The sequence below is a fragment of the Eubalaena glacialis genome, chromosome 13, assembly GCF_028564815.1.
Source record: "Eubalaena glacialis isolate mEubGla1 chromosome 13, mEubGla1.1.hap2.+ XY, whole genome shotgun sequence".
Classification (NCBI taxonomy): domain Eukaryota; kingdom Metazoa; phylum Chordata; class Mammalia; order Artiodactyla; family Balaenidae; genus Eubalaena; species Eubalaena glacialis.
This window is the reverse complement of record NC_083728.1, coordinates 88,337,169-88,359,863: the sequence shown is the minus strand read 5'-3', so window position 1 is coordinate 88,359,863 and position 22,695 is coordinate 88,337,169. Positions and strand designations below refer to the sequence as shown.

The window sequence follows — 22,695 nt, the reverse complement described above, 5'->3', positions numbered from 1 at the left end:
TTGAATTGCTGAAAATTTTCTAAAATTGTGTTAATGGATACACAACTCTGACTATACTAAAAGCCATTGAGGGCTTCCCTGGTGGCACAGTGGTTAAGAATCTGCCTGCCAGTGCAGGGGACACGGGTTCGAGCCCTGGCCCGGGAAGAGCCCACATGCCACGGAGTAACTAAGCCCGTGTGCCACAACTACAGAGCCTGTGCTCTAGAGCCCGCATGCCACAACTACTGAAGCCCGCGCGCCTAGAGCCTGTGCTCCGCAACAAGAGACACTGCAATGAGAAGTCCGCGCACAACGAAGAGTACCCCCTGCTCGCCACAACTAGAGAAAGTCTGCGCGCAGCAACAAAGACCCAGCGCAGCCATAAATAAATAAATTTATTAAAAGCCATTGAATTATATACTTTTAATGGGTGAATTATAGGGTGTGTGAACCATATGTCAATAAAGCTATTTTAGGGACTTCCCTGGTGGCGCAGTGGTTAAGAATCCGCTTGCCAATGCAGGGGACACGGGTTCGAGCCCTGGTCCGGGAAGATCTCACATGCCACAGAGCAACTAAGCCCATGCGCCACAACTACTGAGCCTGTGCTCTAGAGCCTGTGCGCCACAACTACTGAAGCCTGCGTGCCTAGAGCCCGTGCTCCGCAACAAGAGAAGCCACCGCAATGAGAAGCCCGCGCACCACAGCAAAGAGTAGACCCCGCTCGCCGCAACTAAAGAAAGCCCGCGCACAGCAACGAAGACCCAACGCAGCTATAAATAAATAAATTTATTTAAAATAAATTAATTAATTAAAAAATAAAGCTATTTTAAAAGGGACACCATCAAGGAGGAATTCAGAATGATGACATTTGCTTTTTTTCTGTCCTTTGTCACTTGGCTGGGCTCTGGCTATGCTAGATACAGGATTCTTTATGAAACACTGTGTAGCAGAAAGAAAACTGTTACTTTGTTAGTTGTTGCCAAAGTGTCTTTGGGGAATCAAGTATCTTTCCTTAGGAATGAGCCTTCCTAATTTACTTGGGGATCATTTGAGATTCAGAGGAGACAACCAAACCTGGAAACTGCTTTTTGTTGAGAATTTGAGGGCAAGGAAGAACTGAGAAGGGAAGTGTTTCTGCAAAAAAGGTGGGAGGCTAGGATGCTTTTGGACAGAAATGACTGAGAGACTCAAGAAAAGAGAAGCCTGCTATTCAGCATTAGGTCATCTGCTGAATCACACTGTGATATAAATGTCCCTTACTGTTAGCCCTGAATCAGCAATAAAACTCTGCTGTCTTTTGTGTGTGATATTGAGGAGTATGAGTTTGGCCTCCCCCCACCACCGCCCCCCCCCCGGCCACATGAAACAATGGAGCAGCTGCAACGTACAAAGCAGAGAATGAGGACTGAGCAGAAATCAGAGCTGTCAGTGGTCCAGGGTATGTAAGCCTCTGAATTCACAGGAATCTTCCAGAAGAGTGTGGCTGAGTGTTTGAATACATTGAATCTATATATTAAAGGACCCTGGGTTACATATGCTTGGCAAGCCAGAGTTTCTGAATATGACATATGTTGCAGGGCTGGGTGCCTTTATAGGTTACAAGATTTTAAAGGTGGGGGGAGCAGAGAATGTGGACAGCAGGAAAGAGTAGACTCATCGAGACAGGAAAGAGGATTGTCCTCAGCAACAGGAGTGCCAGCAACAGTGGTCAATATTTATTGTGCAGGACAGAGAGGCACGGTTTTATGGAGGTTTCTGCTGGCTGACTCTGGAACCAAGCCCATGAAAATTGTGATCCTGACACCAGAGAATTCTGGTGAGAGGGCACAAGCAGGAGATCTCCAAGGAAAAGCTTCAGACACCGTGGCCCCCCAAGGCTCTTGGGTATGCTCCAACAGCCTTTATTTGCCATGGAGATAAACACCCCACTCACTGGATGTTCTGATGAAGATCCAGTCATAGGGTTTCCTTCAGAGGTGAGCCAGGTGTCTTCATAACTCTGCAAAGTAGAGGATCAAGCAGAAGCTGAGACTTTTCCTAAGTGGGAAGAGACCTAAATGGAAGGGCAGGAGGTACAATCAACTGAGCACTTGGGTCCTGGTTCATTGGAAGGAACCATCCAGTTGATGGGGATGCAGTTGGGCGATGGGGTGGGATGAGTGGTTCGGACACATCTGCGTAGAACCTGGTTTTCTACTTTGTAACGTGTGGGAGTTGCGCTTCCCAGAGGGTGAGGGACCTGCCATGGGGGATCATCAGGACCCATACATCAGGGACAGGTAGAAAGAGGGACATCAGTGCCTCTCTCACCTGCTTCTCCAAACCGTTCTTTTGTTTCCACCACTGGGAAGTTATCAGTCGGTTCCTTGTGTCTTTGGGCGCTCTCTGAAGTTGGGAAGTAGTTAGAAGAGGGAGATTTGTGCTTCCAGATCTTCCACCATCTCCCCAGGCCCAGGAGCACAAGCTCCAAAAGCGTGAACAAGAGACAGAGCCCAGTGACCCCAAACATGGTCTTCAGGAAGATGGTCTTCTCAGAGGGGCGAGACAGATTACAGCTTATACTACCAAGGCAAGGCTCTCGACGACACGCAAAGGAGCTGGGCATCTTGAACCCGTACAGATGGTACTGCCCCCCCAAGGCTGCCCCTTCAAGGGCCAGTCGCACCCCCAGCTGTGCCACATAGGCCCAGAGCACCCTGGGGCTTCCAGCCCCCAAGGCATCTCTGCTTTTCTCCCCTTGGCGGATCAGGGTCTCCTCTTCCTTCTTCACCTTTTCAGATTCCTCCTAGTGCCAGATCACATGATACAGAGTGAAACCCATGTAGAGGGCACTGGGTACAGCCACCAGGGTGACCTGGAAGGCCCAGAAGCGCAGCGGGGAGAGAGGGTGGAAGGCATCGTAGCAGGCAGCCTTGCAGCCCAGCTGCTGCGTGTGACACACGAACTCGCTCTGCTCGTCGCCGTAGACCCCCCTCCCACTGGCGGCCAGCAGCACGAGGCGGAACCCCAGGAGCACGGGAAGCAGGAGGCGCCCCACGGGGGTGGAGTGCCGGCTCTCCTCCACCACCAGCCGCCTCAGGAACCGGCCACACATCCTGTTAGGGAGCAGAGGACAGTGGTGAGTGTAGGTGTGCTGCCCACTGCCCTGTGGGAGAAGTGCCAGGCCAGCTCTTCACTCCCAATCCGACGATGACTAAGGCAGGCTTCCTTGCTCCTCTCCTAGGGCCTGGCTGATCAAATACCATGACCCGAGGGCACCTCTTTATAGTTAACGGAATCATCTATGTAAAATATTAATAGTGAGTGAGTGTGGTTGTGGCTTTCTCTTCTGTCCCCCCTCCTGTACTGCTGGAGGGGAGAGGAACTCTCGGCCTGCGGGGAGACCAGGGTCTGTCTTTGTCTCTCTCTTTTCCTCCCTCCCACTCCTGCTTCCCAAAGGCTAAATAGAGACCCGAGTCCTCTGAAAACCATTGCTTCCCTAGGTGATGGCTGCTAGGTCTGGTGCTACTGTCAGTGTCACCTGAATGAAATCAGTGCTGCCCCTGGGAGGGGTGTGCATTGCCTTGCCCGTCTGCTTTTCTCTGGCTTCAGGCCCCCAGGTGCTCACAGGTGTGTCAGTCTGGCCCCCATCACAGTGGTGAGACTGAGGTGAGGTTAGGTTAAGGGGCTCGATGGGGATCCAGTGAACAGAGTGAATGTCAAGGCTTGCTCTGGTCTGATGTTCTTTAGACCTAACCAGCTTAGGAAAGGAGAATACTTTGAAGAAAACCCAGCAGAATCTACTGGTTAAACATAATGGTGTTTGGGCCAAAGCCAGAGGTGACTGGATAAAAATTCAAAATTCAACTCTGCTTTGTCATTGCTCCTTGGGTTTATATCTCCCTCGTGGTGAGAGGTGACCATGGTCGAGGACAGGCTTCAGAAATTCTTCTGTTCTCTGGACAAAATGCCATCATGCCACAAGCCCAGTTTGCCATCTTCTTCTCTGTCCTCCTCAGCAGCCCTCCTCAACGCCAAGCTGCTCTTCCTAACCCGCCCCCTTCAGCCCAAACTCTTACATACCTGATTCCCCTCGCTCTCAGAAGACCATGCAAAGCTCTTCTTCCAGAGAAAATAGACTCATTAGTGTGAAACCCTGAAGCTCCTTCTTGTATCTTCACAGTCACGTCCTGCTGTAGCATCTTAGAGAAAGAAGTGTCTTTCCACTTGTCCAAGGCTGCCCTCCCTTTCAAGTCTGTGTCCCTGGGTCACTCCTTCCAGCGTCTTCAAGAATTTGACCCCCTAATTATCTTTTCTGTGATTCAGACCATCCTTGTTTCTGCTCTGACCTTGAACTTGCTCAGGTTTCTTCCTGTTAAGCCTAATAATAATAACCTGAATTTCTAAGTTAACATGGCAGCAAGTGAGACATGCCTAATTTATCTCACTTCGGCTTCCCGATTATAATACCCAGAGAGATGCACAAAACAATCTTAAATGAGTATTAGTGTTATAAACTATAGATAAGAATGGACCACATGCCAAAACTTAGGCAGAACGGTCACTTTTGTGCAATCAAAAGAGACGGATTGAGATGCTTCCAAGGGACAGTTCTAAGGGCCTCAGTGGACCAGAGAATTATGTCACCATCCACCAACTGTGAGAAACCATATTTGAGCCGCTAAGAATCAGAGTCTGAACCTCTGCCTGCCCCTCAGTCCCTGTCTTTCTTCTTCCTTCATAGACTGTGAAAACTTAGAAGTATATCAGGCTGCTGAAAATTCTTTTCTATAAAATTGGGTTAAAATTTTTAGAAGAAATTTATTTCCAGTCTCTAGAAAGATGCAAAATTGGTCCCATGATTAAAGATGGCATATTGAAGATAAAGATTTATCCCTTCTCATCCCTAAGACTCCTCAAAAATGAGAGTAAATGGATCTTTACATGTGTACACCCACTCTAAATAGAGTAGGAGGAAGATCATCAGCTTGATCTTTGATTTTTTTTTTTTTTTTTTTTAATTTTTGGCCGCACCCCATGGCACGTGGGATCTTAGTTCCCCGACCAGGGATCGAACCCACGCCTCCTGCATTGGAAGGCAAAGTCTTAACCACTGGACCACCGGGGAAGTCCCCAGCTTGATCTTTGAAGGCAATAAGACAGATTCTGGGGGAAATTAGATCAGGGTGCTAGAAAGCACATTGGATAATTCTTCCAGAATTCAAAGGAAGAAGATGAGTAACTGAAAATAATAAAAGGTAAATAGATAAGGAACAAAATCTGTTTCTAATTTGGAAATCAAGACAACAATAAAACAAAGTCACTAGCTTACCTATTGGTAAGAAAGCACTTAGTGAAGTGTCTAGGAAAGAAGTGGTTTCTCCATAAATGTTTCAGTTTTGTCTGGTGGAAACTGAGCTCCACAGAGGACCAAAAGAAAGGTCAAGTTTCAAGGCTGGTCCTGGGTTTCTCAACCTTGGCACTGTTGACGCTTGGGGCCTGATAATTTTTGTTTAGGGGTAGCAGGGGTGCTGTCCCATGCTTTGTGAGATGTTTAGCAGCATTCCTGGCCTCTGTCCACTAGATGCCAGTAGCACACTTCTCCCCTCCCACCCACAACTGTCTCCAGATATTGCTAAGTGTCCCCTGGGGTCAAAATCACCCCTGGTTGAGAACCACTGCTTTAGGATAGCACTGGTCCATCACCTCTCCACTCTTGGCTTCAGTCGCCAGCTCTGTAAAGCAAAATGTCTGCACCAGAGCATCTCGGAGGGCTTTTGTAGGGCATGATAATCAGCCCATATCCAGGCTGGTTGTACGTCCTCCTGTGAGGATGCCTGCAGCCTCTCCTACCTCATAAGTTCAAAGGGTCCCAGCACTTGGGGTTGGGGGAGAGCCCTGGGCTCTGGGGGTTTCTGCCCTGGCCCTCCTGGCGAGTCACCAGACTAAATGCTAACTTGGTAAATTCTCAAGTCAAGCTCTCCGCCTCGTCTCATTTCCAAGTGCGGGCCCAGCACTGTCTACACATGTTGCCAGCACATCCCCAGCAGACCTGGAATTTAACGCAGAGCAGCCCTGGCATATTCCAAGTGTCGGGAGTTTGAGTAGCTTCCTGAAGCCCTCTCTCTGGTTCTTCTTTCCCATGCCCACCCCAGACCTGTAGCCAGACACCCAGATGTCCTCTGAGAGGCTCTCAGAACCGAGCTGAGGTCTCCAGGGCTCACCACAGAGCTTCGGGGGTTTGGAAGGGAGAGAACAGAAAAAGCAGGACAAGAGAGCTTGCTTGAGATCCCTTGGTTTGGAGCACCCTTCCTGCCCTTTGCCCCGCGGCTGTTATAACCAAAACAATGCTTATTCCACACACATTCCAGGGCCTCCTGGAGCGTGCAGACAATAAATATCCTGCTCCATCTCCCCAAGTCTGCAAACCAAAGGGAGTTTCCTATAAACCGAAGCTCAAACACAGCTGTCTGTCCTCCCTCCTCCCCTGCTTTCCTGGGACCCTGTGGTCTCCCCATCTGTTCCAGCCGTCCCCAGCCCACCCCTCTCGTTCTCTGAGACCCGCATCTTCCTCCCACAAACACATCTGCAGCTTTGCCCACAGGGGACCAGAGACCCGAGGCCAAACTTCGAGACCTAGGGAGCTGAGGGCTCAGCATTGTTGAGAAACCTCAAGGGGCCACTCTGTTTCTCCAAGGGGAGAAATAGTTTGCAAATCAATTTATTCTGGAGGGGGCTGGCAGGATCTGAGCCCTGTCAAGATTTTAGAAGCAGTTCCTATGAGCTCAAGAGTTGGGCGAAGGAGGAAAACCCAGAGTTTGAGGGGATTTTCAAATACGTAAACAGATTTTTTTAAATTCCATAGCAATTTTGTTAAGAATTTTTCTAAGCATCTCTTGTTCTTTGGGAGAAAAATTTCAGGATACTATGGGCGGCAGAATCCACCTCAGAGAGTTAAGACGTGAAGGAAGGATGTCCACTGAGGCCAGCACTAGAGCAGCTCCCTGCTTCCAGCTCACCCCACCTGGCCTAGAAAACATTCTAGATCTTTTACTAAAGTGCGGTCCATGGTGCAGCAGCCCTGTCATCACCAGGGGTGCAGAACCTCAGGCCACATCCCAGGCTTAGCAAGTCAAGTCTGAATTTTAATAATAATCCCCAGGCCGTGGGCGTGTGCATTAGAGTTGCAGATGCACAGCCCAGAGCCCCAGAAGGTCCCCACCACCACTACCCCAGGCCCTGTGCCAGCCCAGCTTTGCTCTGCCCTGGCACTCACCTGGCAGCTTCGAGAAGAAGCACTGACAGCCGGGGAAAGAGGCAGAGGTAAGAGCCCTCAGGCTGGAGCCCGCAGGGTCCCAGCTCTCCCCCAGGCCCTGCCTCCATGCCTCCACCCACTCCTTCCCCCGCCCCTTGTCTTTCCTGGCAGCCTTAGCGCAGGGTCAAAGAATCGCAGCCAGAGGGGCAGGCAGCCCAGCTGCTAAAGAATGGGCTCTGGAGAATAACCCTCTGTTGTCGAGCGTGAGGGCTCTGTCTTCTAAGTGAACTGAAATGGGGATTTTCAGATCATCTGAAAGGGGGGCAAAGGCTTCGGCATGTTTTCAATATAGGGGCTTGCAGGCAACAACAGATAGAATTCCATACATTTTTCCCTGGACATCCTCTCTTCTTGGCTGGGAGAAACGGGCTGTCTGCAACTCAGGGAGCCCAGCCCCTCTCCACCAGGCCCAGGGAGAATTGCAACACCTGAGTTCCAGATGCTGCCCTTGTGGAGATCTGGAGCATCATTCCACTATTTTCTAGCATTTAACATTGTTATAGAGAAGTTCAAGTCCAGCTCAATAGTCTTCATCTTTAAAGTGATTTGATCTTTTTGACAGTTTGCCAAATGGATGATTTTTTACCTTTGAAGCCTGTTCACTCCTCCAGGGGATACTATTCAGCTAGACATAGAAACCTCTCACTGGCTCTTTCCTGTTCACATCTGGTACACTGGAAATATGGATGCATCCTTAGGGCCAAGAAACTCTGGGCATACAGGCCATTTCCAACACAGCCACATCTCCTTCCGTTCATCTGCTGGATATCCTATCTCCTGCCTTTTTGATTTATCAGTCGGGAGTCAACACACTGGAGCCCCTCTCACCAGGCATGAGATAAAGGAGGCAGCACCCTCACCCCTTTCCCTTGGGGAGAACTAACAGCACATCTCTTTCCAAGGCAGCTTCTCTCCAGAGTTAATCCTCTCTCCCTCTAATTTCCAACAACTCTGCCATTTTATACAACTTAGACGTGGGTGTAGAGTTCGAGTGACATAACTTATTTATTTGGTTTTCCTTTGAAATATTGCATTTTAGACTAACAAATCACTTTAGAATGTCATATGTGTTGTATTTTCTAAAATATTGCATCTTGAAATCCCAGTCCAAATTTCCAATATCTTGTTACACCAACATTTATTTAGTTGCTTAATAAATGATGGATATTCTAAGTGCTAAATGGTTATTAATTCACACTTCATAACAACTTTATGAAGTAAATACTGTTACTGCTCTCTTACAGAGGAGAGAAATGAAGAAGAGAGAAGTTAAGTAACTTGTAAAAGGTTGACCAGCTAGTGAGTAGAGGAGATGGGATTTGAAAATGCAATCTGGCTGCAGATAGCAAACCCCTAAACGCTACTATACTCCTAGTCTCATCATATTTCAAATTACCAGCCTTTAAACACCTTTTGATGGTAAATCCACTATAATTTCATACCCTCAAGAAAATAAAAATCCTCTGCTGACATTTTCCCCATCTTAATGACTAGCTATGCCATCAACCCTGGATTCCAAGCAAAAACTTAGGTGTCATCACTGACAACTTCTCCTTCATTGAGCACATTTTATCATTCTACTAGTTGTACAGATTTCTGTCCCATGAATTAAGAAGGTGCCTTAGTTCAAGACTGAGTTACTGGGACTTCCCTGGTGGCGCAGTGGTTAAGAATCCGCCTGCCAATGCAGGGGACATGGCTTCAAGCCCTGGTCTGTGAAGATCCCACATGCCGAGGAGCAACTAAGCCCATGTGCCACAACTACTGAGCCTGCGCTCTAGAGCCCGTGCTCCACAACAGGAGAAGCCACCGCAATGAGAAGCCCGCGCACCGCAATGAAGAGTAGCCCCCACTCGCAGCAATGAAGACCCAATGCAGCCAAAAATAAAGAAAGAAATTTACAAAAAATAAATAAAAAGACTGAATTACCGAAATGTCACCCTAGTGTCGCTGTTTCTAGACTTGTCTACCTCCAATACATTCCTTGCATTGCAGACAATATTTAATTCAATTCTTATTTAGATTTACCAACATGTTTACCAGTTTCTTTGCTCAGTGTTGCTTCTTCAATTTTATGCCTTCCTCCGGATTAAATCTTTTTCTCCTTCTCTCTCTCTCTTTTTTTTTTTTCTTGGTGACCGTGGTCTTAACCATTTTTGTGTTCATTTCAGTAGTGTTAAATATATTCACATTGTTGTTGTTCAGTGGATTTCCAGAACTCTTTCATCTTGCAAAACTGAAACTTTGTACCCATTTCTACCTGCCCTCAGCCCCTGGCAACCATCATTCTATTTTCTGTTTCTATGAATTTGACTACTTTAAACCCCTCATATCAGTGGAATCATAGAACATCTGTGACTGGCTTATTTTACTTAATGTGATCTCTTCAAGGTTCATTCATGTTGTAACATCTATCAGAACTTCATTCCTTTTTAAGGTTGGATGATATTCCATTGTGTGTATGTATGTGCCACATTTTGTTTATCCATTCATCCATTGATGGACAGTTGGGGTGTTTCCACCTCTTGGCTATTGTGAATAATGGGCTATGAACATAGGTGCACGAAATTTTCTTCTTGAGGTTCAACCTTTAGTATTTCTTCTACTAGGGAACTGTCTAGGGGTAAACTCTCTTTTTTTCTTTCTTTTTTTTTTATTGAGGTATAGTTGACGTACAATATTATACAACATAGTGATTCACAATTTTTAAAGGTTATATTCCATTTATAGTTACTATAAAATATTGACTGTATTCCCTGTGTTGTAAGATATATTCTTGTAGATTATTTATTTTATATGTAGTAGTTTGTGCCTCTCAATCCCCTACCCCTCTCTTGCCCCTCCGCCCCTTCCCTCTCCCCACTGGTAACCACTAGTTTTTTCTCTATATCTGTGAATCTGTTTCTTTTTTGTTAGATTCACTAGTTTGTTGTATTTTTTAGATTCCACATGTAAGTGATATCATACAGTATTTGTCTTTCTCTGTCTGACTTATTTCACTTCGAATAATACCCTCCAGGTCCATTCATGTTGTTACAGATGGCAAAATCTTATTCTTTTTTATGGCTGAGTAGTATTCCATAGTGTGTGTGTGTGTGTGTGTGTGTGTGTGTGTGTGTGTGTATCACATTTTCTTTGTCCATTCATCTGTTAATGGACACTTAGGTTGCTTCCATGTCTTGGCTATTGTAAATAATACTGCTATGAACATTGGGGTGCATGTATCTTTTCGAATTAGTGTTTTTCTTTTTTCTTTTTTTTTTTTTTTACTATATACCCAGGAGTAGAATTGATAGGTCATATGGTAGTTCTATTTTTTGTTTCTTGAGAAACCTCCATACTGTTTCCATAGTGGCTGCACCAATTTACAGTCCCACCAACAGTGTAGGAGGGTTCCCTTTTCTCCACACCCTCTCCAGCATTTGTTATTTGTAGAGTTTTTAATGATGTGTTATGTCCCTTTTAAAAATCTCCTTCTCCCAACCCTCCAGGGTATCCATCTTCCTAAAATATATATTTATCATACCTTTATTTTTTTATACTTTTAACACATCTACTTTGTTTAAAATCTGTTTTTAATGTTGCCTGTTTTTACTTTTTATATATGTGGTGGAATTATACGGTTCTGTGATTTCCTTTTTGCCTCTGTATTATATATTTTTAGACTAATACATGTTAACATGAGTATGAATATAAGTAATGCTCATACATGCAGTTGAAGTCCATTAATTTTCACTGCTGTGTAGTTCTTCATTGTTTAAATAAACCACAATGATTTATATGTTCTAATATTGATGATATTTGGGTTGTTTCTTGGTTTTGCTATTTCATCAATATTGTTATGCACATTTCTCATACATTTCTATATCTGCACCCATGCAAGATTTTCTTTAGAGTTCTCATCTTTGAGGAATTACCAGAATGTAAGCTAATGTTACATAGAATATACCCAATCCTATAAGGCAATGCCCAACAGTTTTCTGTGATCATGCCCTTTTGATTTTAAGTTGCATTTTTTGAATATTAATGATGTTGATCTACTTTTCATATGTTTGGGGGCCATTTGTGCCTCCTTTTCTTGCCTAGAGTAGACTCGGTAATGCCCCCCAAGATATGCACATCCCAATCCCCAGAACCTGTGAATGTTGCCTTATATGAAAAAGGGACTTTGCGAATGTGGTTAAGGATATCGTGGGACTTCCCTGGCTGTCCAGTGGTTAGGCCTCTGCGCTTCCACTGCAGGGGGCACGGGTTCAATCCCTGACTGGGGAACTAAGATCCTGCATGCCACTCAGTGTGGCCGGGAAAAAAAAAAAAAGTTAAGGATCTCGAGATGTGGACATTTCCATGGCTTGTCTGGGTGTGCCCAATGAAATCACAGGGTTCTTTATAAGAAGGTGGCGGGAGGTCAGAGAGTACAGTGGGAGATGTGATGTCAGAGGCAGGATTCTGGAGTGATGTGTGGAAGGGGCCATGAGGCGAGGAATACAGTGGGGAAGTGTCCTCTACTTTTCCAGACTTTATAGACTGACTTCAGTAAGAAAAGACCTGCACCTGCGGTGAGAGCATGGTGGAGTGTGCTGTGACCCCATATTACATACAGGCCAGGAGGAGAGAAAGAGGGGTACGTTTTACAAGATTCTTATACTGTGTTGTGAAATGGTCTGGTATCACTTGAAGGTAAACTGTGATAAGATGAAGATGTACAGTATAAAATAGTCAAAACAGGATTGTAGCTAATAGGCAACAAAGGAGACAAAATTGAAATATAAACATATGATCAATTCATCCAAAAGAAGGCAGAAAAGGAGGAAAAGGGAATAAAGCAGATGAGACAAATAGCAAACAAATAGCAAAATGGGAGGTTTAAATCTAACCATATAAATAACCACATTAAGTGTAAATGGTCAACCCACTCCAATTTATAGGCAGAGAGACAGACTGAGTAGAAAAGCAAAACCTAAGTATATGCTACATACAAATAACTCACTTTATTTTTTTAAAATATTTATTTATTTATTTATTTGGTTGTACTGGGTCTTAGTTGTGGCATGTGGGCTCCTTAGTTGCAGCTCATGGGCTCTTTAGTTGCGGCTCCCTGGCTCCTTAGTTGCGGCGCTCAGGCTCCTTAGTTGTGGCATGCAAACTCTTAGTTGCGGCATACGTGTGAGATCTAGTTCCCTGACCAGGGATCAAACCCGGGCCCCCTGAATTGGGAGTGCAGAGTCTTATCCACTGCGCCACCAGGGAAGTCACAATAACTCACTTTATTTTTTATTTTTTTATTTTTATTTTTTTTAAATAAATAAATTTATTTATTTATTTATTTTTGGCTGTCTTGTTCATTGCTGCACGCGGGCTTTCTCTTGTTGCGGCGAGCGGGGGCTACTCTTCGTTGCGGTGCGCGGGCTTCTCATTGTGGTGGCTTCTCATTGTGGTGGCTTCTCTTGTTGCGGAGCACGGGCTCTAGGCATGTGGGCTTCAGTAGTTGTGGCATGTGGGCTCAGTAGTTGTGGCTCGCAGGCTCTAGAGCGCAGGCTCAGGAGTTGTGGCGCACCGGCTTAGTTGCTCCACGGCACGTGGGATCTTCCTGGACCAGGGCTCAAACCCGTGTCCCCTGCATTGGCAGGCAGATTCTTAACCACTGCGGCACCAGGGAAGTCCCGCCAATAACTCACTTTAAATATAAATTCACACATAGCTTAAAAGTAAAAGGATGGAAAAATATACTTTGCTAACACTAATCAAAAGAAAGCTTGAGGGCTTCCCTGGTGGCGCAGTGGTTGAGAGTCTGCCTGCCAATGCAGGGAACACAGGTTTGAGCCCTGGTCCAGGAAGATCCCACATGCCGCGGAGCAACTAAACCCGTGCGCCACAACTACTGATCCTGCGCTCTAGAGCCCGCGAGCCACAACTACTGAGACCACGTGCCACAACTACTGAAGCCCACGCACCTAGAGCCCGTGCTCCACAACAAGAGAAGCCACCACAATGAGAAGCCCGTGCACCGCAACGAAGAGTAGCCCCCACTCACCACAACTAGAGAAAGACCGCGCACAGCAACAAAGACCCAACACAGCCAAAAATAAACAAATAAAGTAAAATAAATTTAAAAAAAAAGAAAGCTTGAGAGACTATATTAATATCAAATTAGGTTTCATAGCAAAAATATTACCAGGGATAAAGAGGTCATTCCGGTATTATAAAGGGGTCAATTCATCAAATCCTAAGCATTTATACACCTAATAACAGAGTTAGGTGACTAGCAAAGAAACAAAGTTTCAGAAAGGTTGAATCACTTGTGAAGGCCACTCAGGCAGTAAGTAGAAGAGGCAGGATGGGAACCAAGGGTGAATCTAGGGTCCAACTCTTTCCCCCTCTCAAGGAGGAGCCACTGAGTCAGGTGCCTACAGCACCTCTTTGCTGACGGCATGTGATCATCTCCTTGGAAACAGAGAACTGTGAGCCCGCCATTCGGGGCTATGCAGACGGTCCAGCCACAGTGACCAAAGTCCTTGACTAACTGTCTGTAATGGGGGTGGGAAGTGGGAAGATACACAGGACTTGGGGAATAGGCACATTTTTCACAGTTGCCTGGATTTCTCCTGATTCCTCAATGGCTCCATTTATAAATGTCCCCAGTGCCTGGGTCAGTGTGGGTATCAGGGCAGGAGGTTAAGGTTGGTGCTGGAGGCTGGGGGAGAGGGCTTCTGCCTAATTATTTCTAAGCTTCTGACAGGACCCTAAAGCACCAAGACAAACTTCTCTTTCACAGTAAGTTTCTGAGGATTGGTGCCAGGAAAGAAGCCCCCAAGGGTCAAGAGAACTCTCCTCCCACTTCTTTATTCCACCAAACAAGGCCCTCTTTGTCTCCCCTCCTCCCAGCAGATGAGACCAGACTCCTCCCACAGCCATATGTTGACGAAACGTGCCAGGACCTGGAGCAGCAGGGTGCCCGGGGTGCAAGGGTCACCCAAGGCTGGGGAGCATCTCTGTACCCTCATGGTGATGGGGGGGAGAAATCTTTCTTCCCTCCCTCCCTCCCTCCTTCCACAGCTGGATGTGTCTATCTGCTTTGGAGGAGAGTGAGAGACCACCAGGAACGAGAATTGAGGAGGAGACGTGTTGCCGAAATTGGGCATCTGTACACCAGTGCCGGGTTAAATCTCAGAGACAGAGTTTTGGGTGAAGTAGAAAAGAATAGCTTTATTGCTTTGCCAGGCACAGGGGGCCAGAGCGGGCTAATGCCCTCAAAACTGTGTGTGCCTCCCTGGAGGGGGTAGTGAGGAGTCTCACAGTGTTCTAGGAGCAGGGCGTGGTCAACTCGTGGACATTCTTCTGATTGGTCGGTGGTGAGGTCATGGGGAGTCAGCATCATCAACCTTCTCGTTCCAACTGGTCTAGCGTCTACCTGTGTGGTCAGCACACGGTTAACTTCTTCCACCTGGAGGGGGTTTCAGTATCTGCAAAACAGCTCAAAGGACATGGCTCAGAATATTATCTATAGCCCTTGAGGAAGAACTGAAGGTCCTTGACTTTGTTTAATGGCTAAAGTACTATTAGTTTGTCTTGCTTGACTGTTTTCCTTTCTTTCTGCGTTTTCTCACTTCTCTGATTAAATTTATTCGTTGACTAAAGTTTTTCTACAGGCAAAAGGCAGGCGGAGGACATGGGGGGGTGTTTATTCTGGAAAGGCCTCATAGGGCCCTGCTCAGTTACAGTCAGTAGAAGGAAAGTGTCAGAACAAAACGAAAAACATCTCCCCAGAGAATCAGATTCAACAGCACTGGGCCGGGGATACTACGTGACCTGGAGAGAAGGGAGATAAGCTAGTCCTGGGCCCATCATTGAGTGACAATCTGAAGGTCACAAAAATATAAGCTAGTAATTTTTTAATATTATGCAGGTTTAAAACCTGTAACATTTACAAAGAGTCAGCAAGTGCATTTCCCACCAGTATGGCAAGGATTCGACTTAGCAATGAGTTTAACTCAAAGGACTGGTGAAGTTTAACGGGAGCAGCATCCTGGTTTTGTCCCATCTGGTTTATTACCTAGATTTCTAGAAATTTCTCCATCCTGCACTTTCTACCACATGAAGGCAAGTCCTTGCCCCTGTGAGCATGCATTGCTGAGAGGCTGACAGGAAGAAAGGCTAGAGACCAGAGGCTGTGGACAACTGTTGATCCCAGCGACCAAGAACCACCTTCTTGGCCCTCTGCTGCCCCTCAGTGGGACTCACAGTAGACCCACACCTCAAAAGCCTCTCCAATTTTGTAGGTCCTTACTCTGTGACTTTCTTTACAGTAGATTTTCCAGGCCCCGTGAAGTGTTCCCCATGTTTTAGGCCACTGCCCATCCCAATGATCAGGCCTTCTTTCTCTACGACTGTGAAGACAGTAAGCCCCTGGGCCCCTAGAGCCAGGTGGTAAAGATGGAGGACAGGAAGAGAGCCAAGTTCAGAAGACCAGAGAGGACGTCTTCATGGCGACCTTGAAAGACATCATGGACCATTCCAAGGACAGAAGGCTGGTGGAGTGAGGGCTGTGGATGGGAGGTAGGGCTAGGCCATTTTCACAAGTTCAAGGGCCAGTCCCAGGTAGACATGAGAAGGGGAGATAGCAGGAAGGAAATATCAGAGCCCCCAAAGATACACAGACATTTCTGCCTTTCCCCAACCCCACACTCATCCGCTTTCCTCCTTCCCCCACCTCTCCCCCATCCCCACTCCCAGGCCTCAGCTCACACAGGAAGTGATGTCAGAGTCAGCTCTGATCCAGGCACATCTGACCTCTCAGCTCCACACCCCGCATCTGCCTGAGGCTGTTCCCACTTCAGAAGGTGTCAGACTCACCCCTGTCCAGGGCTATTGGGTGGAAAGTGAGCCAGTCTTGGGGTCAGTCGGACCTGGGTTCACATGATGGCTCCACCGGTCACTGGCTGTTTCTTGGTGACTTAATCAAGTAACTTAATCATCTGGATAGCATTGCCCCCATGAGTCCCCTCATGGTTGTTATGAGAATTCAACTTTTAAAAACTAGCCTGTGTAAGCATCATGAGGACAGGGAGGGTGTGTCTCTTGATCTGCCCTGACCCTCATTGCCAAGGGCATTGCTTGGCGTTTAGAACTTGCTCAGTACATACGGTGCATAGTTCATGGTTCATGCCAGGAGCTCACTAAATGTTTTCCTTTCCATAGACTGTCATAGCTACATGGAATCCCACGAATCCTCCAGGCCATTTTATGCATGAGGAAACAGACTCAGAATAAATAATTTCTATGGGTGATACAGACTCCAAGATCCAGACCAGGGCAAGAACCAGTTCCTCAGATCCATTGCTACAAGACACGGAATAAGAGGTAAAGAGTGGCGTTAGAGAAAAGAATGCCCAGAAAGCTGCAGAGAATCTGGAATCTCCAAGAGGAGAGATCAGGAAAACAGCCTGGATCGTGTCTCCTAGGTAGGAGTAATTAAGGCACAGAGGACTGGGAGAGACGTGGGCTGGAACAGAAGGATTGCGGTCAGAGTCATGAGTAGCAGGGGTGACAGATAAAGACAGAAAGAACAGGACACTAGGTAAATATAGTAGATGGCATTTATTGAGCAAGTACTTTGTACGAGGTACACATTATCTCACTTAATTCTCACCCAAAAAAACTCTATGATAAAACTGTTATCAAAATATCCATTTTATTGAGGACAAAGTTGAAGCACAGAGGAATTAAGTAATTTGCTTAAGGTCACAAATTTAGCCAGTGGTGGTGGAACTGGGATTCAACATTCAACCGGACATGCTGTCTGTAAAACCTGGATAGTTAACCAAAACACTCACTATATTGGGTTAAATACTAGTTACAGTTACTGTTCTGAACAGTCAGAAGGAGGAAGGAGGAGGAAGCCCTGGGTAGGATTATACTGATCCCAGGTGTTCAGGGAGAGGAAGAGATATCCAGACATTTCTGCCTTTCCCCACCCTCACACACATCTGCTAATCATGAGGGAGATGCAGATTAACCACATGTAAAATAGATGGCTAGTGGGAACCTGCTGTATAGCACAGGGAGCTCAGCTCGGTGCTCTGTGATGACCTAGATGGGGGGGAGAAAGGGAGGGAGGGAGGGGACATAGGTATACATATAGCTGATTCACTTCATTGTACCGCAGAAACTAACACAATCTTGTAAAGCAATTTTACTCCAATAAAAATAAATTTTAAGGGGGCTTCCCTGGTGGCGCAGTGGTTGAGAATCTGCCTGCCAATGCAGGGGACACGGGTTCAAGCCCTGGTCTGGGAAGATCCCACATGCCGCGGAGCAACTAGGCCCGTGAGCCACAACTACTGAGCCTGCGCGTCTGGAGCCTGTGCTCCGCAACAAGAGAGGCCGCGATAGTGAGAGGCCCACGCACCGCGATGAAGAGTGGCCCCCGCTTGCCACAACTAGAGAAAGCCCTCGCACAGAAACGAAGACCCAACACAGCCATAAATAAAATAAATTAATTAATTAATTTAAAAGAAAATAATTAAGCTGCCCCAGGCAAATTTCCTATTCCTATTAAAAAAAAAAAAAACCACAGTGAGATACCACCTCACACATGTCAGAATGGCTGTCATCAAAAAGACAACAAATAACAAGCGTTGATGAGGATGTGGAGAGAAGGGAATGTTCGTGCAGTGTTGGTGGGAATGTAAATCGGTGCCGCCGCTGTGGAAAACAGTATGGAGTTTCCTCAAAAATTTAAAAATAGAACTACCATATGACTTCTGGGTATTTACCTGAAGAATTTTCACTTCTGGGCATTTACCTGAAGAAAATAAAATCTAATTCGAAAATATATTTGCACTCCAATGTGCATTGCAGCTTTATTTGCAATAGCCAAGATATGGAAGCAAACTAAGTGTCCATTGATAGATGAATGGATAAAGACGGTGTGGTATAGGGAATTTCCTGGCGGTCCAGTGGTTAGGACTCCACGCTTTCCCTGCCGAGGGCCCGGGTTCGATCCCTGGTCAGCCAAAAAAAAAGAAAAGAAAGAAAGAAAAGAAAATGTGATATACATATATACAGTATGTACAGTATATATATATGTATATATATATATACATATATATACACACACACACACAATGGAATATTCCTCAACTATTTAAAAAGAAAGAAATCTTGCCATTTGCGACAACATGGATGACCTAGAAGGGGCCAAGTGACATAAGTCAGAGAAGGACAGATAGCACACGATCTCATTTATATGTAGAATCTAAAAAAACAAACAGTCAAAACAAAAACAGACTCACAGATACAGAGAACAAATGAATGTTGCCGGAAGGGAGTGAGTAAGTGTAGGCAAAATAGGTGCAGGGGATTAAGAGGTACAAACCTCCAGTTACATAATAAATAAGTCACAGGGATGTATAATAATGCACAGCATAAAGAATAATATGGTGAGTAATATAGTAATAACTTTGTATGGGGACTGAAGGTTACTAGCCTTATGCTGATCGCTTCACAATGTATGCAAATGTACAATCATGATATAGTACAGCTGAAACTAACATAATATTGTACATTAACTATATTTCAATGAAAAAAGAAAGAAAGAAAGAGATTCTATTCAGCCGACTCAGGAGTGCCCACCGAGCTGATTTTCCTCTCCCAGCGCACTGATAGGCTCCTCTTGTGGCTAAACGGGATATTACCTCTAAGAGTCTAAGAAACACCAACCCAACTGTCAGTGTCGGGTTTGGACCTTACTAAAGTGAAGGTGTGTGGTGTCCCCCACAAGAGTTCCAGGAGGCCAGCAGTGAGGGCTGAATCATCCTGACTGTTTTCCCTGCAGCGGTGGACCTGGTTTCCTAAAAGTGCACTGACATATCCATGGCTGGGGTGCACACAGGTGGGTTGATCAGCTTAGCACACAAAGTACCCCCAACACACACTGCCAGCAGAGAATCAGATGCAGGCAGGGGAGGGGCGTGAGACCATCCCCTGGGGCAGGTGCTTGTCAGACTCTGGAATTGAACCCTACTTGCAAGCCAATAAATTAGCCTGTTATGTTTCATGGATGTGACAGAGACAGGACAGCTCTGGAACAGAGACAAAGAACTGATGATTATGGCACAGCAAGCAGCATGGCCCCTAAATCCCAGACAGTGACCCCACAGGACCCAGGTGGTAGGCTTGGAGGGAACACGGAGCTTGGGGAATGACAGCGAGCTGGCACAAGCCTGATCTTTTTCCAGAGGGGATCAATACCTCATCCCTGGAGATGGCTCCACGCAGTACCCTGAGAAACAGCCTGGGTAAAGGTGACACAGGACTTTGCATTGTTGAGACGCCCAGAACATGCAGGGAATTCAAAACCCATGGCAGATTGCCCCTCCCAACAGCACCCTCCCCAGCTCCTTGCCCCCAACCCCCACCTAATGCCAGATTGGCCCACTGTCCACACGAGCTGATTGCTCCTGCTGGTGAGGCAGGACTGCATCAGAATGATGCTAACACACTGATCTTTGGTTGCTCTCATGGGCATGGGACGCAGGACGGGTTCAGGATTCTGGGCTATAGCAGCCCACAGCCCTACCCTTCTGTGTGAGTTTGGAGGTCGCGGGGAAAACCTGTGAGGTGCCCCCTCCAATCCGCAGCACCCCAGGGCAGTGAGGGTGGCAGCTGGTGTCCAGCAACCTGGACGCCCCCCTCTGTTTCTCAGATCAGGCTGGGGAGCGGGGAGAGCACCTATCTTTGTAGCTGGGCTTTCCAGATGAATTAGGCAGAGGAACATCCTCACTTGCGGTGATCAGTGTGGTGACTCAGTGCTCTCCTGGCCAGGCATAGCCATGAGGATTGACTGCTCTTCTTGCTGCCCCCTTGGCCCTCCCCCTCCTCCTCCTCAGCCATATGGTTGGTGAGGTGTGGCTCAGGGTCCCCCTGTCTCTTGGGGATCCCCCTCCACCAAGGGGAGGGAGGGTCCTCCCGTCATTGGACATCCCCCTCCAGCCCCTCTCACTGGCCCTGGAAAGCTCCAGGTGGTCCATAAGGCACAGGAACAGAGCAATGGGTCATTCTGTTTCTGTAGCCCCTCATGGGGGGGGGTGATTTGAAGAAATTTCCCAGAAACTATAGTAAAAAGAAAAAGAAATAGAAAGTAGGAGAAAAGAGATTTAAAAAATTAACCTGGCTGGCAGGTTCAACAGCTACACAATAGGAGTTCCCTAAAGAAAGAATTGAGGAGGAATAGACTCATATCTAGCATTCCAAAATGCTAGAGAAAAAAATTATTTTTTTTACAAGCTTCCAGAGGGCACAAAAAAAAAACAGGTCACATACTAAAGAATCAGAAATCAGAATGTCTCCAGACATTTCAAGTGTACCAATGAAAGCCAGAAGATAACAGAGAGATGCCTCAACTTCTGAAGAAAATAATTTCTAACCTAAACTTCTATACCTAGCCAAACTGTCACACTCAAGTGTGAGGGTATAATACAGACATTTTCAGATATACAAGCACTCTAAAAATTTACCTCCAGAAGCTTCTTGATAATGTGCTCCATCGAAATGAAAAAGTAAACTAAGAGAAGAATATATATATGGTATAGAGGACATAGAAGGTGCCACACAGGTAAGAGATGGAATTCCCAAGATGAGGATGATGAAGGGAGATCCCAAGTGTGGAGAGCAACCTGTCTAAACCTGAGATTTCTGAATGTCTTGTGATGAGATGAATATGACTGGTGAGAAGCTTGCAGTTGAATAAGAACATCGAAAAGTAATAACTATTAGCTCCATTGAAAATAAAAAGTTGTGTGGGAAAGTAAAATGATTATAGTTTACTACACAGCAGAGCTGTGAATATATTACAGAGTCATAATAATGAAAATAATGACGATCTAACCTAAATTCTCATATAAGGTATTTATGTTGGGAGGATGGATGACGGGAAATGGACGTGTGTGGTGGAGGCTGGGAAAGGATGAAGGTAAATCATCATCTTCCAGGATATTGACTTTATAATGAAATATCAAGAAAGCATTTTATTTAGAGACATGGAGGTAAGTATCTACAAAATAACCAGCTAAAAGATATGAAAAATCATCGCGTGAAATATAAAGAAAAAATATTTCGGAAACCATATTACTTTTTGCATAAACCAAGCATTGGAAAAAAATACTTACGGTCTTAAGCATAGAATTTTTACTGGAACATAATTAACAGAAAAAGGAAAGAATTGCGAAAAGGTCATGTAATTGGAAGTAACTGTAGAAATTTATTTAAAACAAAAAATGTGGCTCACACTTTGCTGTACAGCAGAAACTAACAGAACATTGTAAAACAACTATACTCCAATAAAAATTAATTTTAAAAAAATGTGGCTCAAGCCTCAACTGCTTTTATAGCTTTATAGGATAAAATAATAAAAATGAAACATTAAATTTTTTTAAAAACAGAGATGGAAGTTATGTTGTGAACGAAGCAGGAAATGAAGCCAGACCACCTGACTGTGTACGGGGTCCAGGAGGCCATACGTTCAGGGTCTCACACCTTCCAGGGAATGTTGGGTTGAAAGCTCTGGAGTAAAAACACAAATAAAAAAACAAAACAGGGTAGCACTCTGGAGGTATGCCTACAATGGACAGATTCATCACATTCAACAAAAAAATCCCAGCCTGAGTCCCTTTGGACCCTGCAGCCCCAGACACCCATCAGAAGTGGGAATCGGAGAGCAGCTCAGTGAAGTGGCTGAGGGCTGCCTGGAGGAGGAGTGCCCTGAGATGCTCAGAGGGATCACCTACTACCTGGACTAAGTGTTCACTTCTTCTTATGTTCTACTCATCAGCATTGAGCAAAAGAAGGGCCAAGAAACCTTGAGGAAAGGGGACATAAGAGGGTGCATGACTCAGTGAAAGAGAAAGAGGAAGGCTTAGAGGTGTGAAACAGTGTTCCTCAGAATCCTGCTTAACCCACTAAAAGTACTCTCAAAAGCTGTAGGTTCAGGACAAGGTTGGGGACAGGGAAGGACATTGTCAGCCCACTCCTGAGACTCAAGAAAAGGGCCTAAGTCTGGATTCTGTCCTTGTCCTGAGCTCCCCAGGGAGACACTGGCCTGGATAAGCCCCATGGTTCTATAATTCTCACTCATAGTAGTATTTTTTTCTTACCCTGTATTTGGTGGACAATATGTGGAAATGCTGTCTTTAATAATTAGTCATGGAAGAAGAACCAAATAACTCAGAAGGAAGTAACACAGCCAGTGATATTTCAAAGCAACTTCTGACCTTTGAACAAATAAAGAATAACACGTGACAGGAGAAAAGTTTCAGATCAACGAGGAGACGCAGAGTCCACGTGAACAGGCCAGGGCTGAGGCAATGTGAGATCTGCCCCACTTACAACAGGAGAGATGGGCAAGCGGGAGAAAACCT

At 45.8% G+C, this 22,695-nt stretch overlaps 2 protein-coding genes across 2 annotated transcripts; one reads left to right on the top strand and one right to left on the bottom strand.

The window, feature by feature from the left end:
- Positions 1-2,254: 2,254 nt before the first annotated feature.
- Positions 2,255-3,079, bottom strand: GJC3 (gap junction protein gamma 3). The gene is given in 1 exon segment (XM_061209345.1): positions 2,255-3,079. A coding segment is annotated over 1 exon segment (825 nt).
- A 10,682-nt stretch (positions 3,080-13,761) lies between these two features.
- On the top strand, positions 13,762-22,077 carry AZGP1 (alpha-2-glycoprotein 1, zinc-binding). The gene is given in 6 exon segments (XM_061209884.1): positions 13,762-13,781; positions 15,559-15,719; positions 15,722-15,815; positions 21,876-21,908; positions 21,910-22,007; positions 22,010-22,077. Coding segments are annotated over 6 exon segments (474 nt in total).
- Positions 22,078-22,695: the final 618 nt, after the last annotated feature.